Source organism: Megalobrama amblycephala, linkage group LG8, assembly GCF_018812025.1.
Source record: "Megalobrama amblycephala isolate DHTTF-2021 linkage group LG8, ASM1881202v1, whole genome shotgun sequence".
Lineage (NCBI taxonomy): Eukaryota > Metazoa > Chordata > Actinopteri > Cypriniformes > Xenocyprididae > Megalobrama > Megalobrama amblycephala.
Genome location: NC_063051.1, coordinates 4,022,985 through 4,046,527, shown reverse-complemented (window position 1 = coordinate 4,046,527; position 23,543 = coordinate 4,022,985). Strand labels below are relative to the sequence as shown.

General features: G+C 35.5%; 2 protein-coding genes across 2 annotated transcripts; both read left to right on the top strand.

Annotated features, from left to right (window-relative positions):
* Positions 1–712: 712 nt before the first annotated feature.
* On the top strand, positions 713–5,035 carry tnfrsf18 (tumor necrosis factor receptor superfamily, member 18). The gene is made up of 6 exons (XM_048198800.1): positions 713–873; positions 1,210–1,395; positions 1,599–1,686; positions 1,784–1,848; positions 2,826–2,993; positions 3,196–5,035. The coding sequence occupies exons 1-6, from the start codon at positions 744–746 to the stop codon at positions 3,330–3,332; spliced, it is 774 nt and encodes a 257-aa protein (XP_048054757.1). The 5' UTR covers positions 713–743; the 3' UTR covers positions 3,333–5,035.
* Positions 5,036–5,728: 693 nt separating this feature from the next.
* arl8ba (ADP-ribosylation factor-like 8Ba) lies at positions 5,729–23,088 on the top strand. The gene is made up of 7 exons (XM_048198802.1): positions 5,729–5,966; positions 14,130–14,210; positions 14,328–14,401; positions 14,508–14,601; positions 14,699–14,766; positions 21,938–22,008; positions 22,105–23,088. Exons 1-7 carry the CDS (start codon positions 5,844–5,846, stop codon positions 22,152–22,154), a joined length of 561 nt encoding a protein of 186 aa, XP_048054759.1. The 5' UTR covers positions 5,729–5,843; the 3' UTR covers positions 22,155–23,088.
* The last annotated feature ends 455 nt before the right edge of the window (positions 23,089–23,543 follow it).

Genomic DNA, 23,543 nt, shown 5'->3' with positions numbered 1-23,543 from the left:
TCAGAGAACCGATCTTAAAAGAACTTTTTTTTTTTTCAGTATGAAGAACATTAATTAATAATCTAACAAACCTTTTTCATTATAAAGAACCTTTTGTCCAATGGAAAGGTTTCATGGATGTTAAAGGTTCTTCATGGAACCACAGATGCCAATAAAGAACCTTTATGTGTAAGTGTGTACAATGAAAGTTGTACAAAAACAAGTTGCTTTAATATTGTGTTCCACAGAAGAAAGAAAATTCAAGTTTGGAAACAACATAAGGATGAGTAAAAATACGTAACATTTTTGGACTGACTATGACCCACAGTCTCATGCTCTGTGAAACTGTGAATGTGTTTATAGTAAATATGTCCTTGGTATCCAAATCCAGCCATAGTTTCCATCACAATCAACAGCATCAAAGGCATTGTTGTCCTTAAATGGAAATGATGAAAGACGTGCAGGGGCATTTATATCTTCCACACCCATAAAGTGCACTTTCCTTTTCCCTAAAATATTACATGGATCACATGCTTTCCAAAGCAATTCTTTGGAAAATGTCTAGTGAATTGATGAAGTGTTTAAAGTCAACTCAAACACGTTTCATTGCATGTCTTTGCGTGTTCTCACTCTCAGTACTGGGCACATTGGTTTTGGCCTTTCTCTTCCTTGTTCACTCACGCCTCTTCTTGTGGTTGAAACCAACGTCAGAGCAGAGGCAGGCTATAAAATATGAGCAATCCTCTATCTACCGCTCTGATACTATGGACACTGCTAAGCTCTGGGTTACGTTGCTCTGTGTTTGTGGCAGCTGGATTTTGAGTCTGGCTATAAACTGTGACTGGATCACCGAGTATGAATTTGAAAATAGATGTTGTAAAGCCTGCCCTTCAGGTAAGTTTACCATGATATTCTCAAGACTAGGATAAATGCTGTTATTTATTCTCTGTTCATGATTATTTCATTTAGAGTGTTAAAGTTGGTGATGTTTTGAGCTGTACATATTATGTATCTATAATTTGAGTTACAGCTTTATTAGCACATACTGTAATACTCAAGTTTCATTTAAACACTATTATAGTAGATAATTGATACCTGAGGCATCATTTGGAGTTCCCTGGTAGAACCCTATGGAGAAACTCTGGAGAAGTTTTAGTGTTCATAATATTAAAGTGAAATGTGAAAACGCTCAAACTTACTTTAAACGTCATTAATTGTTGTTGTTTACAGGTCAGTATCCCAAAGTGCCATGTCAAGGGAACAACAAAGGCAGTGTGTGTGAGGAATGTTCACCAAAACTTGCTTCAGCTATGGACAGATGTTTCTGCAATAATAATCATTTATGCATGAATGATAAATGTAACATTTGTGAGCCCAGACCAAGATGTAAACCTGGACATCAGCTGAATAGATCTGGTAAGGCATCTTTTTTAAATTTAATGAAATAAAATGACACGTCTCCACAATGATTAATATTTAGATCTCACCCTCTCTAAGGGTCTTTCCTGGGGACTTTTTCTAATGGTCATAGTGTGTAGAGGGCATGAGAACAGAGCATTGAAGTTGTTTATCATACTATTTGAAATCCTTCAGCTGCCTTTTTTCTGATGTTTATGCAGGTGAATTTGATTACTCTTTCATTTGTGAGCCATGTCCAGAGAACACTTACAATGATGCCGAGGACAGCATGTGTAAATCCATTACAAAGTAAAGCTTTATATTTGCTTCTTTTCATTAGAGTTCTTAATATGGATAGTAATACATTGAGATTGTTTATCAGGTGATAACTGAGTTTCACAATCAGGTGTGAAGGTGTTGGTAAGATCTTCCCTGGAAACCAGACCCACAATGCAAGATGTACCCCTTCTGGTTTGTACATTTTACTACTGAAACACATACTGTCATTATGGGGTTCCCATGCCTGCAATGAATTTCCATTTATATTCCATATTTGTAATAAAAATATATGATATAAACACTACAGTTCAAAAGTTTGGGGTCAGTAAGATTTGTAATGTTTTTGAAAGAAATCTCTTATCCTCATCAAGCATGATGCGTGATTCGCTGGATTTATTTGATCAAAAATACAGTGAAAACGGGAATATTGTTATTAAATTTTACTATTACATTTTCGAATAACTTTTTTCTATTTTAATATAGTTATTCATGTGATAGCAAAGTTAATTTAATAGAGTATTAGTAGACTGGTAGGGTTAGGGTTAGAAGTAGCCTATGTACTTGCAAATTTACTTATAGTCAGTAGCATGTCTGCTGGGGAACCATCACAATAGTGTTATCAGATATTAAGCAGACAATCTACTAATACTCTAATAACAGTTAGTTGACTTGTAGTTGCAAACTTACTTAAAGTCAACAGAATGTTCCAAAGGGACCATCAAATTAAAGTGTTACCAATGTTTCTTACTATCAATGTTGAAAATAGTTGTGCTGAAATATCAGGATTCTTTGATGAAAGTTAAAAAACGGCATTTATTTGAAATATAAATCTTTTGTAACAGTATAAATGTTTTTTACCATCACGCTTGATCAATCTGATGCATTCTTTCCAAAAAAAAAAAAAAACTTTCTGACCCCAAACTTTTGAATGGTAGTGTGCATATATTATGTGGTCAATATTAAAATTTTCGGATAATTCCAGGTTTTCCATGACTGCGGCAGTGGGAATCCTGTATATATGAACTATAGTTCAATACTGTATATTACCATTGCATTTACTGACGATTTTTATTTGATGATTTTGAGAAGAAATATATTCATGCTCTATGTGAAATAGATATCTTACAAGGCATTTCCCACATAACCCTGGTACTTCTTCTAAATTTTAGTTGTTCCAAACAATTCATCAGTTACAACTGACCCAGGCAAACAAGAAAACAAGATCCAGTCTACTCATTCCTTCATGGTGGCCTGTTTAACAGTCACAGTGTTGACCTGCCTGGTTTTTATCATATATACTGCTTTTCAAATTTTCAAATACAAGATGCTCATAAAATGTAAGTAACATTTTCATACTTGTCCAATTTCTAGATGTCTACAGTATATCTGTATTAAGTTTTCTTACGCTGCTACTTAGTAAACCTTCTGGAAAAATAAATAAAAATATTCTACAAAGGCTACATTCAGTTTAATAATATTATAAAATTCTTTCTTTGTAAATGAAATTCCTATGTCTGAAATGATCTCATCTTTCCACAGTAAGAAAAAAACCGTGCAGACATGTATTGCCCTCAGATAGTTGCAAACTATCCAAGGAAGAAAAGGGTGAGGAATGTGACTTCAAGACAGAGGTATCTGAAGAATATAGCAAGAGTGATATCTACGGCATTCATTGAATGTTCTCCGCATGTGATGTGAAGAACATCCAATGAAACAGACTTTCTTCAACTGACTGGATTGCATTTGCAATATAACATCTGTAAAAAGCTTTTGATGAATCATAATGCAGCTTTAAAGTTCATGTTGGTGGTCTCTTTGCATGTGGAGGCAGTAGTTTGTTATTTTGTATTTATCTGCACAAAGGTCTTATCACTTCAGTTTAAAAAAAGATTAACATGAGGAGATAACAGCAAAAGGTGACGTTTGTAAATGAAATATTTGCTCTCTGAAGATGAGTTATGCAAGAGGATATTTCCTGTTTATCTTTATCTTGTATGTGTTAAAACCATTAAAGGTCAGAAAGAGCACAGGACAGTTAGTGAATTATGCATTTAACCTTCTGGTGTTGTTTGTGCATTTTAGACCCGAAAAAAAGTTTTGGAATTTAAAAAATCGAGAAATGTCTTTCTCCATGATCAGGTTTGACTAGTAAAATGAATGCAAAATTTAATAAAATTTAAAAAAATCTAGAAAATCTAAACCTTGACAAAAAGTAGTCTTTGAGAATGTCTAAATATATATTGAAATCCACAACTTAATAAAAATAAGTATTTATGTCTAAAAACAACTAGACATTTATAAGGCTTTTAATATAGAAGCTATGTAGGAATCTAGTGGTTACACCATGGCATTACAGAGGTTTTTCTTTTTTTTACTCCCACCAGACGGCACTAATCAGCCTTCAAAAATTGGATTTTAAAGGCATAGTCTCTATTTTAACATGAAATACAGCTTTAATTGTAAAGTAATTAAAAACATTTTTGTATTATTTTCAATGTGAAAAATTATCATAATTATTGCATAAATATTAATTAGTACTATGAAATTCTTTCAAAATACAAAAGAAAAAAGAAAAACATATTACTCAACAAAAGTATATTACAGTATATTACAGATTTTACTGAAAAAAAAAGGTTTCAGGTCAATTTTGACTGTGAACAACACAAGTGTGACCCCAAATAAACAATACCAGAGGGTTAAGCAACTTATATAGTTAAACATTACAATATATATATATATATATATATATATATATATATATATATATATATATATATATATATATTTTTTTTTTTTTTTTTTTTTTTTTTTTTTTTTTTTTCAAATTTTTTCTTTTGGGTTGTGGAAATTAACAGAGAAATATGTCTTAAATATAGCATCTAATACTTCATGTTTGTCTTATTGTGTTGCTGTTCTTCTGATCACATGTGTGAACTATGGCAAGGGTAGTTTGTTCTCTGTCTGCTTGTACAGCTATTTCTGCTTTAATTTAGGACAGTTGTATCACATCTATTTTGACTATATTTGACTGTCAAGCACATCTATTATTCATTATTCATATTTATTGTCAATATGCACCACATTCTACAGATAAAATCCATCACTTATCCGATAACTTAAACAAAACTCTAGTCGTCTTGTTGTTGTATATTATGTTTGAACTATGTTTTTAAAAGAGTGGAAATATTTTGTCCAATTTTCTGATTAGCAGAAGTGTTATTTCGCATTTGTACTATCAGTGGATATGCTAACAGATGTATGTATTTTTGTGAAAATAAGTGTTTCACCACAATTTTGTCTATAATAGACTACATCATATTTACAGTTATTAAATCGATTTATGTCCATGGTCATCAGTCAATAAAGTTGTACCTTTGTATTACAATGTGCAAAGACTTTTAAAGAAAGGAAATGTAAATGTATTTTATAATTTTTATTGTAAATGCTAATTATAATTTATGTTCTCCATATAAGCTTTATGAGCTGTATAAATGGGAACAACAAACTGAACTGGGACATGTGAAATAAAAATAAACTTCAATAACAAAACTGGTAACACTTTGCAATAGCTAAGGTTCCATTTGCTAACATTAATTAACTGTATTAGTTAACATTAACTAATACTTATAATTTAATAAGTGCAAGTTAATGTTAACATTTTTAATTTTTAAATTAATAATTCATATTATTTAATAGACCTAAACTAACAAAGAACAGTTTTTTTTCATTAACTAACGTTAACAAAGATTAACAAATATTGTAACAAATGTATTGCTCATTCTTAGTTAATGCAATTATCAACTTATCCTACTGTAAAGTGTTGGCCTACTATAAAACTTAATAAAAACAATAAAAGACCGAAGTATGTGCTTAGTTCATATGGTTTTGTTTTAACATTGTTGAGCTTGTAATATGCCACACTGTAAGGAACTGTATTTGCTTTATGACACAAACGAATCACTGGATTGGCTTTTTGAAGGAACCGATTCGCTGAAATGAGTCGTTCTACTACAGGCCTGCGCAAGAGTGGCGCAGCTTCAACGCGTATGAACACACATTCAGTTCGCAAACGTATCACAGTCATATGACAGCGGCCAGTTCCTCCCAAACACAACATTACGTTTCTAGTGGTGAAAAACATTGCAAACAGCCCAAACCAACACAGACCTGTACAATCTAGCATCAAAATGTTGGCACTCATTAACCGCCTCCTGGACTGGTTCAAGTCTCTTTTTTGGAAGGAAGAAATGGAATTAACCCTCGTCGGGCTGCAGTATTCAGGCAAAACGACGTTTGTTAACGTAATCGCTGTGAGTATTTGCGGTTAGCATGAGCTAGTTCAACAAATCTAAGAGGCTGAATGTCAGTCCAGTACACCAGGCAATCAACATAATTTTTTACTAGCAAATAACGAATCTAATTTGACCTAATTTTACAGTTAACGATTGGAAAAGACCAAGTCAGTGACTGGAGCTTAACGTTTATGGGAAAGCTAGCCGGCTAACGTTAGCTCTCAGATGACCATGAATAATTTGATTGCATAAACGATGGTTTGTGTTGACATCAGTTGACAGTTTACTGTATACATCCTGTGAAATTTGCTCCATTTCTACATATCACCGACCCTATAAACTTGTTATAATGACAGCTCATTTTAACCCTGGAGCAGTTCTTAATCCTGAAACAACAGAGAGAAATCAAAATCCAACTATTAGTGGCAGCTTTCTGTAAAACTGTCTGGCTGTATTGATGGTGTTGCATATTCCTATTCCAAGCATGTGAATGTACAACCTAATGTGTTATTCTCAGCTTTAAGGGTACACTCAATCACTTTAAAAATAAAAACATGTTATACTTAATCAACAACACTTTTGAGAAATATGATGACGTGAAGACTCTGGACATATTAGTCTTTTAGAAAAAGTTGTTTTATTTTACATAGAGTGGGTCCCCCCATCATGGGCGCTGCCATGTTGAAGTCAAATTATCATCCATGCAATTTACCCACTTGCTACTATTAATAATAACAATTAAAAAACAACCGTCTTAGACACCATGTATACCACTGTCCTGCAAACAGCCAAAGCTGTCCAGTGACAGTACATGGTAGCAGTCAGCTGTGTAATGGCACAAACTAGCAACAATGCAAAAAAAAAAAAAAAAACCTTTTTAAATGGGTCAAAGAATGTCTGTTATATGGAAGTGTCTCATATGAGACTTAGAAAAATGGACAAATCTCAAGCAGTAGCCATTATTAGTAAACAAACGTAATGGGACCAGTAGTAAGTCTAAAACAACTAAGCAAGATTTGTGCAGGATTTTATACTCGAATATTCTGTTGTTGTTGTTCCCTTGATGAGCTTGTTTTTGCTGATGGGAAGCTGGATGTTTGATTTAGCAAGCACACTTGTTTATCTTCTCCATAACATCAGGGGCCTGTACCATGATGTTAGTTGAACAAACTCAGGGTTATAGGATTAGTTTCGAGTTGACAAAACCAAACCACTCCAATCCGGCTTTGTTGGTACCATGATGCTGATCATCAACTTTCTCTGTCAACTCAGGCTTTGATCCTGAGTCCAGCCAATCACATGCCTTGCAACAGAGAGAAACTCTTATTCACTTCTCGTGAGAGAGCCAGCATGACACAAAACTCTATTGCTGAAGGTTAAGAGATTGAAGAAAATGAAGAATTTAAACTCATTTAGACATGTAAGGTCATATGTAGTCATATTTAAAGTTTATTTACAGCTTATTTATATTACATATAATCAGTATATATTAATATTCATTGAAACTAAATCATTAATAATAACTGTTAAACTAAAATCGCTTGTGTAATGGATTAATAATATATATCATTGAATTATTATATAAATCATAAAATAATTCTAAGTAATTATCATTAAAGCCAAACAATTTCATTGTTAAATATTTTTTTACTAGTGACCTTTAATTTGGAGGAAGAGAAACTGGGGGAGTGACTTTATTGTGTTGGGTGTGTCAGTGTCAGTTTGCTCACATCTGATTGGTCCAATTTCAGTTTGAGATCTCTAAACCAGAACATAACCTGCCCTGGAGCAGGTTAGTCGTGGAGTGTAAGTTACCATGGCAATGAACACAGCTAAAAGTCAAGTTACTTTCATGGTACCTAAAACCCAGGATTGGCGCAAACTAATTTGAAACTTACCTGGTTAGCCAGCGAATCCGGCTTTATGGTACAGGCCACAGTTTTCATCAATCCAGGTATCATCAATCAAAAGTGAGTCACTTATAAAACTCTTTGCACAAATACAAGCAAGGCAGTGACATGCTACTTGATACTTGTAGCATCAATTGCATATACCTATATGTGACTAATAAGTTCCTAATATACTGTTTTAATCTGCATTGCATTGAGTTATGTTGTTGATGCGACACTTGCCCTTTGTCTCCTCTGGAGGCCAAATATAGTATAACCTCATACTCTGAATCAAGCATGTAGTACTTGTTCCACAAGTTCATTCCTAACCCTAATCCTAATCTAACAAGAAGTTCCTATCTGTTCTTGCAAGCACTGCACATATGTTTCTGTTTTCTGTCATTAGTCACAAGACACACATTTTAATGTGGTTCTTCCTGGTCAGGTGACATCCTCCATCATGTGATTTAGTGCATGAGTAAGACAATGTGCTGGTCACAGTAGTTCATTGTTTTTTATTTACCTTGGTAGAAGACCAGACACTGTAAGGTTGAAATGTATCTTTTAGTGTTGTATACCAGCTTTCAAATTCTGTTTGTGTTGCTCAAAAGGCTTAGGTGCGCATTAGTTGTTGTTGGCTGAAGTATTCAATATAAGCATTAGCCCATATGTGTTGCCTATATATGTAGTTCTCTCTTCTGTAATCACTTCCCTCAAATTGTCGGAGAGCAAGTGTGATTTTTTTTGGAAAAAAAAAATCATAATGTTCTTCTTTGGAAAAGGTCTAATTGACCTTTTGAGGGTGAGTTCTTTGAAGCTCAAGATCTTCTGCATGCCTGGCATGCTTGTGATTCATGATTATGCTAAAGGGAATTCGTAAAACATGGAGTTCCACATAAGCAGTGGGATTGTACATATCATGTGACTACAAGTCAGATTCATCACCTAAACTTCACATGAATTGGTCACATTAGAAAACCACTTTTTTATTTTGCATTCTGAATCATGTAATGTGAATATTCATTGGTTGGAAGTGTTTCTTTTGGATATTTGTTTTTCAACTGAACAGGACTTTGATATGTGGAGATACTAGGGCTGCCCTCGACTAAAGATTTTTCTAGTTAATTAGTAGCTGTTCATTTAAGCGATTAGACATCTAATCGCATATTTATATTAATAAACCATATAAATCATAATAATGAGGCTTTATATAATAAATAGCCTAATCAGGGCTCAGACACATGCATAAAGCTTTCCACAGTACACTGGCAAACGTAATGATTATGAATGTGGCAAAAAACAGAAGGAGACTGTCTGAACATTTTAATAATTTATTGATAAACTAGTGTTTTGTGTGTTTTCAGTTGCAGAGAATTGCAGCATTGAAGATGCTGACTTGACATCACTGTAGTAGTGGACACATGCCTATGTGCATGTTTTATGTGGATTACATAATCTGAGAATATAAATAAAAAAAACAAAATACAAATGACTAGATAAATGACGGAGTATTTGAAGTTAAATGCAAGTAATCGCACCGGCGCGTCCATGTCAAACAGTAAGCGCGCTGTCCACACAAACACTTGGGCTACGTTCAGACTGTCAGTCCAAATTATAGCAAGTGTGGACGGCCAAAAATCACATGAAATCCGTTTCGAGTTACATTCATATATGGTTTGAAATCCTATTCAAATCACATTTCTGGAAATCTGTTTTAGTCGGATTTCACGTGGTTTTTGTGACTTTCTCATGCCATGTAAAATGAAAACGTCAGATGTTGTAATGGGAAACATGCTGAAAATCGCTGTAGAAACAATGTTTTGTTGTTGCGAACTGCCGGACGAGTAGAAAATTATGCTTTAAAACCGGCGGAGACGACTGCATGGAAATAAATTCGCTCATACCAGCCTACTGCGTTTCTGCCATTGCCTCAGAAGATTCAGTAGTCCAGTGTGCGGCGGCTACACAATGTCATGTTGTAAATATAACATCTTTATTGCAAACCCCTCCATGCTGTGGTTGTTGTTTTTGCCATATGCCTACCAACACAACATAATTTCCACAGAAACCAGTGCAGAGATTTCGGAAAATGAAAGAGCGGCATGGACGCACAAATTGCATCTAAACAGTTGCGATACACAGTGTGGACGTCAATAATTTTAGATCAGATTCCAATCGGATACACAAATAATCGGATTTGGACTGACGGTGTGAACGTAGCCTTGGATATGTGCCAAATAATAGCGCACATTAATCTAGGTTAACTTTAGAGCCAGTGAACTTGTAAAGTTGCTACTACTTGCATGTTACAAATGATAAGCCATATGAGGTAGATGAATGTTTGGATTTCCTTGTTAACTGTTAACTCCTGTTGATTCCACCGCTTCCTGTGGAGTTTTTTTTTCTGTGACTAACCGACTAATTCCAATTTTGTTCGACTAAGCCTCTTCTCATTGATTAATGGTTAGTCGACTGTTAGGTGGCTGCGTGTTTTTTTTTCACATCCACGGGTTGAAGTGACCCCAAATAGCATGATATTTAGCCCCTAAAATGCGAATTTTACCAAATGATCCCCGCTAACACAGATTTTACCTCCTGGAATGTGATTTTTTTTTTTGGAGTAGCAATTGGGCAGGTTAGGGTTGGGCCAATCCTGCCAATCCTGGGGCAGTCCTAGGAGATATCATTCATAGATTTGACATTAAGTGGTGATTAGGGCCAGTGCAGCATAATAGAGTTCAATGAGTTCTTTTCAGAATGTGGGATGGAATAAAAACATAAGCTGCATTCTCTAATAAGAACTGCTAGAAATGTTGTTGCTAGACATGGAAAAGAAGACATATGGGACTTTCCCTCATCAAGGGCAGACCACCTCAACTCTGAATCATTGCAAGGGTGGTCATGTGGTTTAAACAAGCATCTTTACTCATGTTTTTTATTTTTTATATATAGTAGTAAATAGGAATTCCTGAAGATATAGAAACCTAATGATCATGATGATACTTGTTTCCAATATGGTACAGAAAAACTTGTATGGAACCAAGACTGCACACACAAGATTATTTATTTATTTAATTAGTTAGTGTTTTCTGACCAGACATACTGCAGCTGAATTTGTATTATGCATCATTTAATGAATTGCTGGCTCACAGCATCCAGGAGAATAGTTTTGCTATCTTCACCGCATTGTCTCTATAAAGACTCTTGCTGCGTAATCATTTCAGCGCTTCAGGTGGGAATCACATCTCCTGAGGTGACCATGTGTGTATTGATATCTCATTAATTTACAAGTGCAATTATATTTCATCAAGGCACAGCGATGTGAGAGATTGTGCCCTTCCCCATTTGCACCTGCCCGTTCTAACAAACTCTTTATCATTCGCTGTCCCATAGTGTCAGAAAATCTTGTTGGAGTATCTTTGACTTTCCAAGATCTGTCTGTATCTCTCTCTCTGAGTAATGATGGCTGATAGTGTGGGGCTAGTTATCTTTCTCCCTGTTGCCAGACAGTCTGAGATAGTGTGCTGACTCAGTACCCCTTTGTTCACTATTAGCTGCAAGAACCGTGCAGGAAGAGCTGTTGACACCGCAATCCCTTAGCTATTTTTTGAGCAGGACATCATGTATATTCTCTTCAGTTATTTTCCACTTAGAAAACAAACATGCTGTCAAGGTCTTAATTCAGTTGTTTAATCTCCTTGATTGGGTTACAGAATTCCTGGTCCTTAAAAACATTTCGTCACCTTGGAAGGTTCTATCTGACATTTTTGTCAAAATTTAGTTATTCTGTGACAACTTATTAACATTATGGGATTTATTTTATTTTATTTTTTTTTTATAAAAGTTGTGTACATTTTGGGACTTTTTATTTAGAAAACAAAAAGGTTCTATCTACAAAGTCGAATGGAATGCAAAAACTTTGAAGCTCAACATCTCAAAACCGCTCAGAATGTAGATAGAACCTTATAATTCCAAGGTGGCGATTTGTCTAGGGCTGGGTATCGATTAGGGCTGGGCGATATATCGCATGCGGTTGTCACGTGCATTTCGTCAGTAAAGCAAGCTACGCAATATCGCGACAAGCTACGCAATATCGCGTTCATTATCGAAGGCGATTCATCTGCGATAATGAACGCGATATTGCATAGCTTTTCAGTGATCTACGGTTCTGTCTATTAATTTAGCGGTAATCAGGGAACCGGCTTTACTGACGAAATGCGCGTGACAATCGCATGCGATATATCGCCCAGCCCTAGTATCGATACAGATATCCCGATTCAATCCGATTCCGATTTACAAGATCTCAATTCAATTCGATTCGATTTTCAATTTGATTCAATTATTCAATTTTCGCTGGCCCCACTACAAAACAATTATAATAAATGAATAAAATGGTAATAGTAAATTTAACAATTCTCGATTCCAACTTCGACACCACAGCTGAATCTACTAGCTAACTAATATAAATTTAATTTCATTTCAATTTCATTTCAAGATTATTAAAGACAAGTAAACAGTCGTTAATAAAAAAGAACAGATGATTAAACTACAAGCAATGGCTAACTGTAGTTTTATTATTTAGAAATTGAATAAAGTTATCAAATGTAAAATAATGCTGCATATAATCTTCACTGTACAAATTAAATAAAGGTTAATCCTTATTAAAGTTACAAAAAAGTTATTCAGAAAAAAAGCTAGATTTCTTTGTCATTTGTAGTTTGATTTAACATTAAAAACACAGACAGCAGCAGGAATATTAGGCTGCTGTCACTTTAAGAGCTGCACTGATCTAATGATGATGATACACATGCATTGTCTTTCTCTACAGTTATGTTCTTTCATGCTTAAAGGCGCACCTGCATCCGCCATGTTAAGCAATGTATGAATGACAGGGTCATCACTGTCGTGCAAGGTAAAAAAGAGGATGCCATCTAGTAGAGAAGACTAGCATTAAGATTAACGTCTATCAAATATAATGTTCAATGTTTGCTGAAATAATGCGGAAAAAAGATCAAGTTGTGGCTTTTGAGAACCAACATCGAATCGACCACATTTTAAAAAACGATTAATTGAAAAATCCTTTTTTATTGCCCAGCCCTACATTTGTCAAGGGCAGTTTTTTCCATTGTCTGTGATTGCTTCGGTATGATACTTACTGTACAATTTAGGATGCTGCAACTTCAAACAATATTTTTTAAATTAGTAGACTTCCTTTCATTTTTTGTCATGCTGCCTTAAAGCATTATCTATGAGCTATAGATTGTGATTCTATTTTCTTTTGTCATGGTTGTCATTTTGCCTCAGCATGTGCAAATCAAGGTGGACATTATTTGCTTTGTCTTGTGCATGGTGCAAAACAACAACAAAATTAAACCCACTAGACTTGTTTTGTGCACCTGCTATAGAAGATGAGTATACTAATTGTTAGGTTGTGGGAAAATCTTATATCTCACTATGAGTAGTTTTATAGCATGGTATCAGTTAGCATCATGAATGATGTTATCTTTGCTAAATATTCAATATTGGCATTCTTTTCATTATCAGGTTGACGTAGATAATTGCTAATATTAGCCAGTGGAAGAAATTACATCTGCAGATATGACTATTCAGTCAAGAACTGAATGAGTGTGTTGTTTGCGGTGGTCCTAATGTTTAGAACGAAAGTTTTACTGGCAGCCGTGTGACAAAGGGAAAGTGTTTACAGGGATGGAATTTTTCTTCATTAAGGCAGACCACATCAAAACTGAATCATAACAGGGGAGGTGGTCTTGTGGTTTAGATGTGCAATTCGAAGTGTGTTTATTAATGATGTGATTACTAATTACTGTGATTACTGACTACCAAAGATGAATTCCTAAATCGATTGACACATTTCTTACTGAGATTGAGTGTATTGTTTGAATAAACATTAGGAATGCAAGAAGTTTTTTTTAGAATCACAAAATGTACACATACATATTGGCCTTTTTGACAGTGGCAATGACCTGAATTTGAGAATCTCTGTAGGTTAGTACAGTAGATGCCAATATACCACGGAAATTTCCCTGAGCTGGCTTGAGGTTTTTTGTTTTTTTGAACTTTCATTATGAATCATAGATCAAATAAATGGGGATGGGAAGCCCTTAACTACCAATGAGTGCAGTCCTACGCTTACAGCAACAGGAAAAGAAACTGGGCGTCAAAAAAAAAAAAAGTCAAAGTACAGAAGTTGTTTTGGGTGGAATAATGGAAGCATTTCACCACAAACAAATCCAAGTGAGTTGTTAATATATGCTATCTTCCCCCCCCTCAGTCAGGCCAGTTCAGCGAAGACATGATTCCAACTGTCGGGTTCAACATGAGGAAGGTCACAAAAGGCAACGTCACTATCAAGGTTTGGTCCTTTTTTAATGAATAATCTTGGTTTCTTGGTATTCAGGAGAAAAATAAGGTACAAGTTTAATTGTTAATAATAAACACTGAAACTAACACTGGTCTGATTATTGTGCAGATCTGGGATATAGGAGGTCAGCCGAGGTTCAGGAGCATGTGGGAGCGATACTGTCGTGGGGTGAATGCAATAGTGTAAGTAGCACTACATCCATCTTCTGTAAGGGAAAGAAGAAAGTATTCTCACTACCAAAATAATAAAATGTGCATCCTTTTATCCTTTCTCCATTTTCCCTCAAAGGTACATGGTGGATGCAGCGGACCGGGAGAAGGTTGAAGCTTCCAGAAATGAGCTGCACAATCTTTTAGACAAGCCACAGTTACAAGGAATTCCTGTAAGACGCTTCCTTGTTTCGTTTTTTTAGCACATCGTTGCTCAAACATCTCATCATCTTCGCTGCATAAGTTCCAATGGATGTATTTGTGTTTTAGGTGTTGGTGCTCGGCAATAAGAGAGATCTACCCAATGCGCTGGATGAGAAACAGCTAATTGAAAAAATGTAAGGAGCTGTACACCACACACTCAGCTGATTCTCTGTTGGTTTTTTTAATTAAAGTCTACATGAATCAAAATGGACAATACTTGAATAGATTTATCAGTGCACATTATTTAAAAAAAATTGAAATTTATTTTATTTTTGGCTGATGTCACCTTGGTCACAATGGTGGGGAGAACCAATTGTTAACCAGTATAGCTTTTTATATTACTGTCTCTCTAGGCCAGTGGTTCTCAACTGGTTTGGCTATGGGTCAAGCCAGCTAACACACGACATACCAGCTATTAATTGGAATTTATTGGTACTTTTTGTCATTTCATTACTAATTGAAAACATAGCTGTGATGTTGTATGCTCATAATTTCATTTTCTAGTATATAGAGAAGTATATACAGAATATAGAGAAGTGACAAAGCATCTGCCTCTGCATTTGCGTGAGCACAGTGTAACATCTTTTTTCTGAGGTGAGAGATTTATTTCGTAACTTTATTTCGGACTAAAATAATGACAGACGAGATGCCTGACAACATCTCGTCTGACAGCAGATACTGAATCAGGATAACGCATTTTTCTTCACTGGAACTGCGTCTGACAGAAGAGTCAACAGTACTCACACGTCTTTCAACCAACTCAAACGACCCTTTTTTCTTGTGACCCACTTCTGGGTTTGCGTCCCACCGGTTGAGAAATACTGCTCTAGGCCAGTGGTTCCCAAACCTGTCCTGGAGGACCTGCACATTTTCCATGTCTCCCTATTTCTGACACACCCATTTCAGGTCTTGCTGTCTCTACTAATGAGCACATGAGTTGAATCAGGTGTGATATATGAGGGAAACATACAAAATGTGCAGGGTTGGGGGTCCTCCAGGACAGGTTTGGGAACCACTGCTCTAGGCTGTGTACATAATTGTTTGTGAAAATTGTTTCAATAACTGGTTCAGATAATTCGCATGGATGTTCTTGGTGGGACATGTGTTCCTGAAGCCACCATATTGAGCGCTACGATTTCTCCCATTCATGTATGAGTGGACCATTTCTGCATCATACAGTCTCTGATCATATTCTGCCAGATCATATGATGCTAATAAGATTGCCTTGCCATAATAGAAAACTTAATATAATTATAATAATTAAGAAATTGCATTACTGGCTCCAGTCATCCCAGTTTATTTATTTTTATGTTCATTATGAAGGAATGCTCTATTTGAAGGGGGGAAAAAAAACAGTTTCAATTCTCTCTCTAAAATCATCTTATGCATTTTATTCGCCCTTTAAAAATATATATCATATATCTCAGGAATGCAAACAGGTACAGGGGAAAAAGGTGAGAACATTGCACGAGGTGGGGTCATGTTGTGCACAGAATTTTTTTTAAAGTTATTTGCTTTACATGCTCATTTGTAGTTACTTTAAGGGATTTGTTTTTATTTATTTTTTATTACCCTATATGTCCAAAACTGTAATTTTTCACGAAAAAATTATAGCTGCACGATTAATCATATCGCAATCGCGATGTCAAGCTTGTGCGATTATATGACGCAAAATGCTGCGATTTTATGAAATAAAATAATAATAATAATTGAATAAATAAAAAAATACACGTGTGGACACGACAACCCATTCTCTGAGAGCCGTTTGCCCATTTTATACACCGCTAACAAAAAGAAGACCAGTCAGTTTCAGTTTAAGCAGTGGCACGTGTGGCGCGCATGGTCATGTCATGACTTTTTCCGGTGTGCGGTGCAGAGAACGGGTAGATGGATGCGGAGCAAACGGTCACTGAACTGGTGGCAAGAAAAAAAATGCTACCTCTGTGTGGTAGCATGGCGATATTTTGGCTATAAGATTATAAACCCAGATTAGTAGTGGTTAAACGGATCGTTGTTGATCCGTGATCCGTACGGACCAAGGCCCACGGTTCGGGACGCATGTGTTTCGCGGATCAATTGCAACTTTAACCGCAATAGAGTGAAAGGTTATCATTTGAACGTGTTTGTCTTGCTAGTTTACACATTAAATAGATATAATAAAACCATTCCAGCGCGCTAGAAGAGTCAAAAGGATTTAATTCGGTATCGCACGCAGCGCTGTTATCGGTGCGCACATGACGCACATACATACAAGGCTCACGCGCACAGAGAGAGAGAGGCGCGTTATAGCTCGCAAACTCCAAATTGATTTCTCTTTCGCGTCCTCAATGCACTTGGATGGTCTTCTCGGAAACACTTTCGGTTAATTTCTTAAGTGAAGGAGGTGAGAATTCAGATGTGTATCTATCTGATGTGTGCGTGCATGTCTTACTCTTAAAGTGACAGCAACCTATAAATACCTGCTGTTGTCTGTCATGTAAATCAAACAACAAAACACAGCTTTAACAAAGAGTAATCTATATTAACCCTCTACTGCACACATGTTGATGGCAAATGAAAAAAAATATTCCACATAATTTTTTGGTTCTTTTGGGAACATTTTATTGATAAAAAAAAATATTTTTTCAACGTTGTGCGACAATGGTACAGAGTCATAGAGAAAATTATCATCAAAATCAATTTTTTTTTGTAAAAAAAATTCAAGAAATCATTAAGTAAAAAGGGAAAAACACTTGAAAGACATTGATGTATTGAATTTGATACATGCATAGGTCTGTATCATGTAGTGTGCTGTGCAATATAATGTACTTCATGTAATAAGATTTCACTCTGTACGGAACTTCAAAAAGCACTTCTTCTCTGCTGTGACATAGTGGTGTATGTTACAATTTTTGCACATCACTTTGGATGTTCCTGCACACCCAGGAATCTTGCATCTTCCCTTCTTATAATACATTGTTGCCAATGAGAGGTACTGTCTAAAACCTCCTCAAAAAGTATCCCTTATCGCACAACGAAAAGAAAAACTGAATTTCTGAACATGCAAAATAAAAAAAAACTTCATAAAACCTGACAAAAGGCTTCTCTACACCTTCAAACACACACACATATTTTTTATGTACAGTTCATGTCGTTTTAAATAAGATTACTAAAGCAAATAATATTGCCGCCTTCTTACACCATGTGCTCCTGTGACCATGTGTCAGAACAGGACATCCCACCTTTAAATGGTGCTTGATATTGACTCCAACACCTTACTGAACTGTTATTTGGTACTTTCTCGACCTTTCTAATTGGTTGATATCATTTAAAGAAATATTTACTAAACATAGGGCTTAAGAAAACTTTCCATTGCCTGAGGGCAACGCTGTGCTGTAGAGGGTTAAATTTATACAGTGACCAGTGTCATTTTACATTTAATTATTACATTTCTGTGCATGAAAATTAATACTACAGTTAGACCTTATACTTTATTTGTAACTTTATGTAGTATTTATCTATGCTTGTTGTAATTGGTGTACAGTATTTGTTCTTTTTACAGTCTGTTCACTTGCCTTTAATAATGTATTACTTAGGCTAGTAGTTAATGCTGTGGTATCAGAGTAGTTTAAGTGGGCTAAGTAATACATGCAAAGTTAAGTTACCCCCATCCCCCAATTATTTTTTTTTTGTGCTGATCCGAAAAATGATCCGATCCGTGACGTCATAACCGTGATGTGATCCAGGGTTCCTACGCGGTTTGGAAAAGTATGGAAAAGTATGGAATTTGATTTGAGTAATTTCCAGGTCTGGAAAAGTATGGAAAAAAGAAATCAGAGTATGGAAAAATATTTGTGTTTCCAGTAGGGATGGGCATTTCAAGCAAAAATAATATTCGAAAATCGCTGGGAATTATTCGATTATTATTCGAAAATCGCACCCCTCCCCCGCATGCACGCACGCATGCACACACAAACAGAGAGAGAGGGAGAGAGACCATTCACGTTTTCAGTATGATATTGATAAACTGTTTAATTCATTGCGGAATATGCTGTCTTAACTCAAGTCATATAATGATTGTAATGTGCTGAAACATTAATATGTTCGTTAATATAAGTGAAAGTAAAATCCGCACGGCCATTCATAACGGTGCGAAGCAGAGCGAGCGTTTTCAATTAATTCCTACGTTGAGCTTCCGTAGGAATAAACTGAAAACGCTCGCTCTCCGCCAGTGGACACGCACCATGATTATGAATGACCGAGGGGATTTTACTTTCACTTTCAAATTAGCGCCATTTCGGAGCGGTGACAATGATACCGGTGTTGTTCCTGAACACCGGCAACACCGACTATCGCAGCAAGCCTACCTCAAGCCATATTGATTTTAGGCTGCCTAAACGCGTTATAACATTGTGAACAGCCTGAATGACGGTACTTGTGTCGTGTGAACATTGATTTTAACGTCTCTGTTATATGCCACGCTAGTCTGTGTTCTACTGTTGTCTAAGAGTTGATTGACAGCTTTTTAGGTGCGTTATTGGCCGCGCGCACCACTGTCTGTGAACGTGTCACCATTGAAAACATGAGGATTTTTTAAGACGACAATCGCACAACCTATTCGATATTCTATAATTAAATCAACTAATCGAATATTCGAAAATCGTGACACATCCCTAGTTTCCAGACTATTGTCTCTATTCAGTTTTTTTCTAATTTATTATACCTGCAAACTAGTCATTTTACAGCAAAATTAGCTCTTTTGAAAATGGGCTACTTTCCCATAGACTGGAGTGAGTCGTGAACTTTCTTGGTGCTCTGTGGCGTGATAGATCGCTGTAGCTCTCGTGAACCGACCATCTCTTCTGCTTTACTAGTTACAGCACAAAATAAACATGATTGAACATCCGAAGGCATGTTGAAAGATAAAGTACAACTTACTGAAATCTGTATCACATGCAATCGATCAATCATTGTTTCAACTGCAGAAAGGCATCAATAAAACAGCACGTAAAAATGTCACATTTAGCCTACCTCAGAAAAGCCAAAAACTCATTATTCAGCTACAAAAATGAACTTCGAGAGGAGCATTTTGCTAAATATATGCACTATAGGCTATTACATATTCATTGTATTTGTACTTAACATGTGCTTCGATATTAAATGTATAAATCTGTTTCATGACAGCCACCATTTCAATGTTTAGGCCTAAATAAAAAAAAAAAGAGTAGAAAAATAATTGTCATTAAAAATTTAGCTTCCTTGTGTGTAATTTAGCCTATATGAAAGTAGCTTGCAAATCAATTTTAACCTAATATTATAATGATGTACCAGCTGTGGTTCCTTGTATAATTTACAGCATTAGTTGAGAGATATTTTTTTCCTTTGAGGAAATTTGCCATGTACTTGACCTGATAGGCCCCAAATGAATCAATATTTAATCGAAGGTAATCAAATCAAAATCAAATCGCAAGCTTCTGAATCAAAATCGCATTCAATTGTAAAATTTGTCAATGCTCAGCCCTACTGCCAATAATTTATTATTATTTTTATTTTTATTTATTTATTTATTTTTTTTTACATGAAGCAAATGTTAGTTTTCCCATTTATGTTCTTGTCAGAGTGCACCAGAATGCTTAATTTACATGTTAAAATCACAAAAATCTTCTCCTGGGGGAGGATGCCCCCAGACCCCCCTACACATCACCTTTTACACCTCTTTTTACTTTGCAGACATTTATAAACTTATGAATTTATCAAATATTACGGAAGCTGATACTGCACTTGCGTAGGCTACTCATACTCGTAGGCTACTCTATAGAAATGTTTTGAATGGATAAGAACAGAACAGAAAGGATAAATCAGAGAAGGATGTCTATGAAGTAAATGTGTCAAATTATTAGAATGTTAAACAAATTAAATATTTACGCCTATGTAGCGAGTGGTTTGGTCAGAAAGGGAAACAAACTAAGTCACTACGCCACCCTTTTAAACAGGGAATATATTATTATTAATATATATATTAATCCCCAACAGAAGTCACACAGGAACGTAGTTTTAAGAAGAGAAGGGCCTAGACTTGAATACTAAATACAAAACTTTATTTCAACAATCAAACACTGATTTAAAAATCACTAAAAGACCGTAAGACCCCTACTACAAACATGAAGCAGAGAAAACATAGAAAAGGAGACCAAGGCTTACCAATGGCAGAAAATAGTTTGGAAGGAGGTCTGGAAATTTGAGTCTGGAAAAGTATGGAATTTTGAAATGGAAAATGTGTAGGAACCCTGGTGATCCGAACCGTGAGTTTTGTGATCCGTTGAACCACAGATTAGTAAAGAAACAAACATCTTAAATAGTATTATAACAAGTTCGCAGTAATGCAAAGGTGTTATTATTTAATTTTGTAAAAATATTTTAATTTGAAAACGCTGTGCATTTATTTATTGTTGTTGCTAGTTTGAGTTAAGAAATACACATTTCAGCATTATCAGTAATCTGTGTGTGCATTTTCATAGAGAACCAAGCAAGATGACTCATGATACTATTTGTTTATTATATCGCTATCACATATCGCAATCGCAATATTGACCTCAATAATCGCAATATGACATTTTCCCCAAATCGTGCAGCCCTAGAAAAAATTAACATATTGTTGCAACGTTTTACCAAAATCAACATTTGATTAAAATCTCATGTTATAAAAGATGAAGTGCTATGCAGGATATTTAAGACAATATTGGCTGATTGGATGGCAATACTGTTTGCCTCATCTCAGACCTCAAATACATAAAATATTACCCATTATAGACATGAGTTTTAAAGTAAAGAGTAAAGGAAACACTGTACAGCACTTATTGAAACAACCAGTTCTCAGTTCTTTATTTACCCTTGTAAGTTCAAGGGTAAGTCCCCCCCCCCCAATAAAAACACTTTCTCATTGGATCTATGCAAATCCCATAGGTGACCTATTTTGATCTCAAAATGATGAGTTCTCACTGAAAGGTGAAGAGTTTGCATCTATGATATCTGCATCAGATTGAAATTTTTTGTGTTTTCTAAGAATTGTGTGAGAATGTGATGAGTCACAACGTCTAGACGAGAGTTTACCCATCTGTCTGCATGAAATAGAAAGGTCATGTGGTTTGGGGGTCTCATGTTGTTGTAAGAATTACTGCCATCTATTGGCTAAGAATTGTATCTGCTTCATTATTTCCACTGTGCTCCTGTTGCTGGATTACACTCTGTTCACAGCTTTACCTGAAATAACTAGTAGACCTGAAATGAATTGTTTTATTGATTCTTTCTCGTGTTCTATTTCTTTAGGAACTTGGCTGCTATTCAAGACCGGGAGATCTGCTGCTACTCGATTTCCTGCAAAGAGAAAGATAACATTGGTAAGTAATATTCCATGAGGATGAGCTGAGTTTGCTGTATGATGTTTCCAGTCTGCTATACTTACATGGCACCGTTATGTCCCCTGAACATCACAGACATTACGCTTCAATGGCTAATCCAGCACTCAAAGTCAAGAAGAAGCTGAAAGTGTCTTCAGAGGGCCCACTGTCTATCCGCTGCCATGTTCCTCTCACAACGCATCCTGCTCACTTTGTGAAACTGTACAGTTCTTCATACCGCTCCCCTCACACTACCCTGCTCGTCTGCTCCCGTAATTCTTCACAAGCTCCTTCTCCCAAACTGCATCGGTCATGTCAATGATACATCAGTCGCTAAAAGACGCTAGCCTACAGAATGAGTTCCTCCACCTCTCACGGCCTGCTGTCAGATGAACATTATGGATTCATGGTTTTTGCAAATCCCTGCAGCTCCGGTGGTCTCCAGTTGGTGTTTCCTGGACAAATCTATTGAAAAACTGAGAAGAATCAAAACTTTAATATAGTGTTAAGCCTTTTTTTTTTCTCTCCAGTCTGTCAGGTTATGCTCATGAGAGTGTGTAATATCATTTGGACTGTTGCTTTTATTTCTTGCCATTTCTCTTTTCCCCCCAAATCGTCTCTTGAGAAATCTGTAATATTTAAATGAGGAGCAATCTAGTAAATAAACAGCTCAGCAGAAATGTACAAATGATGATCAGAAAGATTTTTACAACAGTGAGTGTACGTATATTAGAGAGGATGAATGTTTTGCTGGTAAAGGTTTTCATTTAGCTCAATGGTGTCTTGAATCCTGTTCATGAGCTGAGAGAGAGTAGGTGAAGTTAAAGTGCCTTGTGCAGTGTACCTGTCCCTCAAGCTAAACAGTATACCGGGTGTGCCTGCCTGGAACTAGATTGGATAAAGACGGCTTACTTCGAACTGCAAGAACCGAAGGCATGCTTTTTAAGGTAGATTATTGTACTGTTGTCATTATCAACTAAATATTTGTGAAAAGAGGCAAATGTTGGAAACCCCACTATTATAAATGCACTTTTGTAAATACAATGAACCAATAAATAGATTGTCAACATGTAGGAGGAATATTGCATTGTTGTGGCTGATTTCATTTTATTTATTTTTTTTATCATGTTGTGGTCATTCAAGTAATCATATCTAAAACTGAGCATTAACATTATACAGTAGATCCTAAATATGCTATCTCAAGTTTTCAAATTTCAAGTTATAAAAGTGCAGCATTTTTTGTTTTTTTGTATTTCAGACAGCTAATACTAAAAACAACAAAAAACTGCTATTGCTATTTACATTTAAAATCAATCTACAACGTGTACTCAAACTTGTTTGGTTTAAAGTTTAGTTTTTTCATAAATTCTTTATAGTTACTAAAAACAATTAAAAGTGCTATTACTGTTTGCATAGTTTCTAGTTTACGTATATCAACATTTTATTTGATGCTAATTGTTAACACAACATTCTTATACTGCTACTATTAATAAAAACTAATTTAAATAAAAAAATGTAAAAATATAAGTATTTCA

Bases quoted from the DNA above. Each gene is read 5' to 3' on its own strand.
- tnfrsf18 (XM_048198800.1), top strand. From the start codon at position 744: ATGGACACTGCTAAGCTCTGGGTTACGTTGCTCTGTGTTTGTGGCAGC. The intron at 1,396-1,598 runs GTAAGGCATCTT...ATGTTTATGCAG, and splicing joins ACATCAGCTGAATAGATCTG to GTGAATTTGATTACTCTTTC. The intron at 1,849-2,825 runs GTTTGTACATTT...TCTAAATTTTAG, and splicing joins TGCAAGATGTACCCCTTCTG to TTGTTCCAAACAATTCATCA.
- arl8ba (XM_048198802.1), top strand. From the start codon at position 5,844: ATGTTGGCACTCATTAACCGCCTCCTGGACTGGTTCAAGTCTCTTTTT. The intron at 14,211-14,327 runs GTTTGGTCCTTT...ATTATTGTGCAG, and splicing joins AAGGCAACGTCACTATCAAG to ATCTGGGATATAGGAGGTCA. The intron at 14,402-14,507 runs GTAAGTAGCACT...TTTCCCTCAAAG, and splicing joins CGTGGGGTGAATGCAATAGT to GTACATGGTGGATGCAGCGG.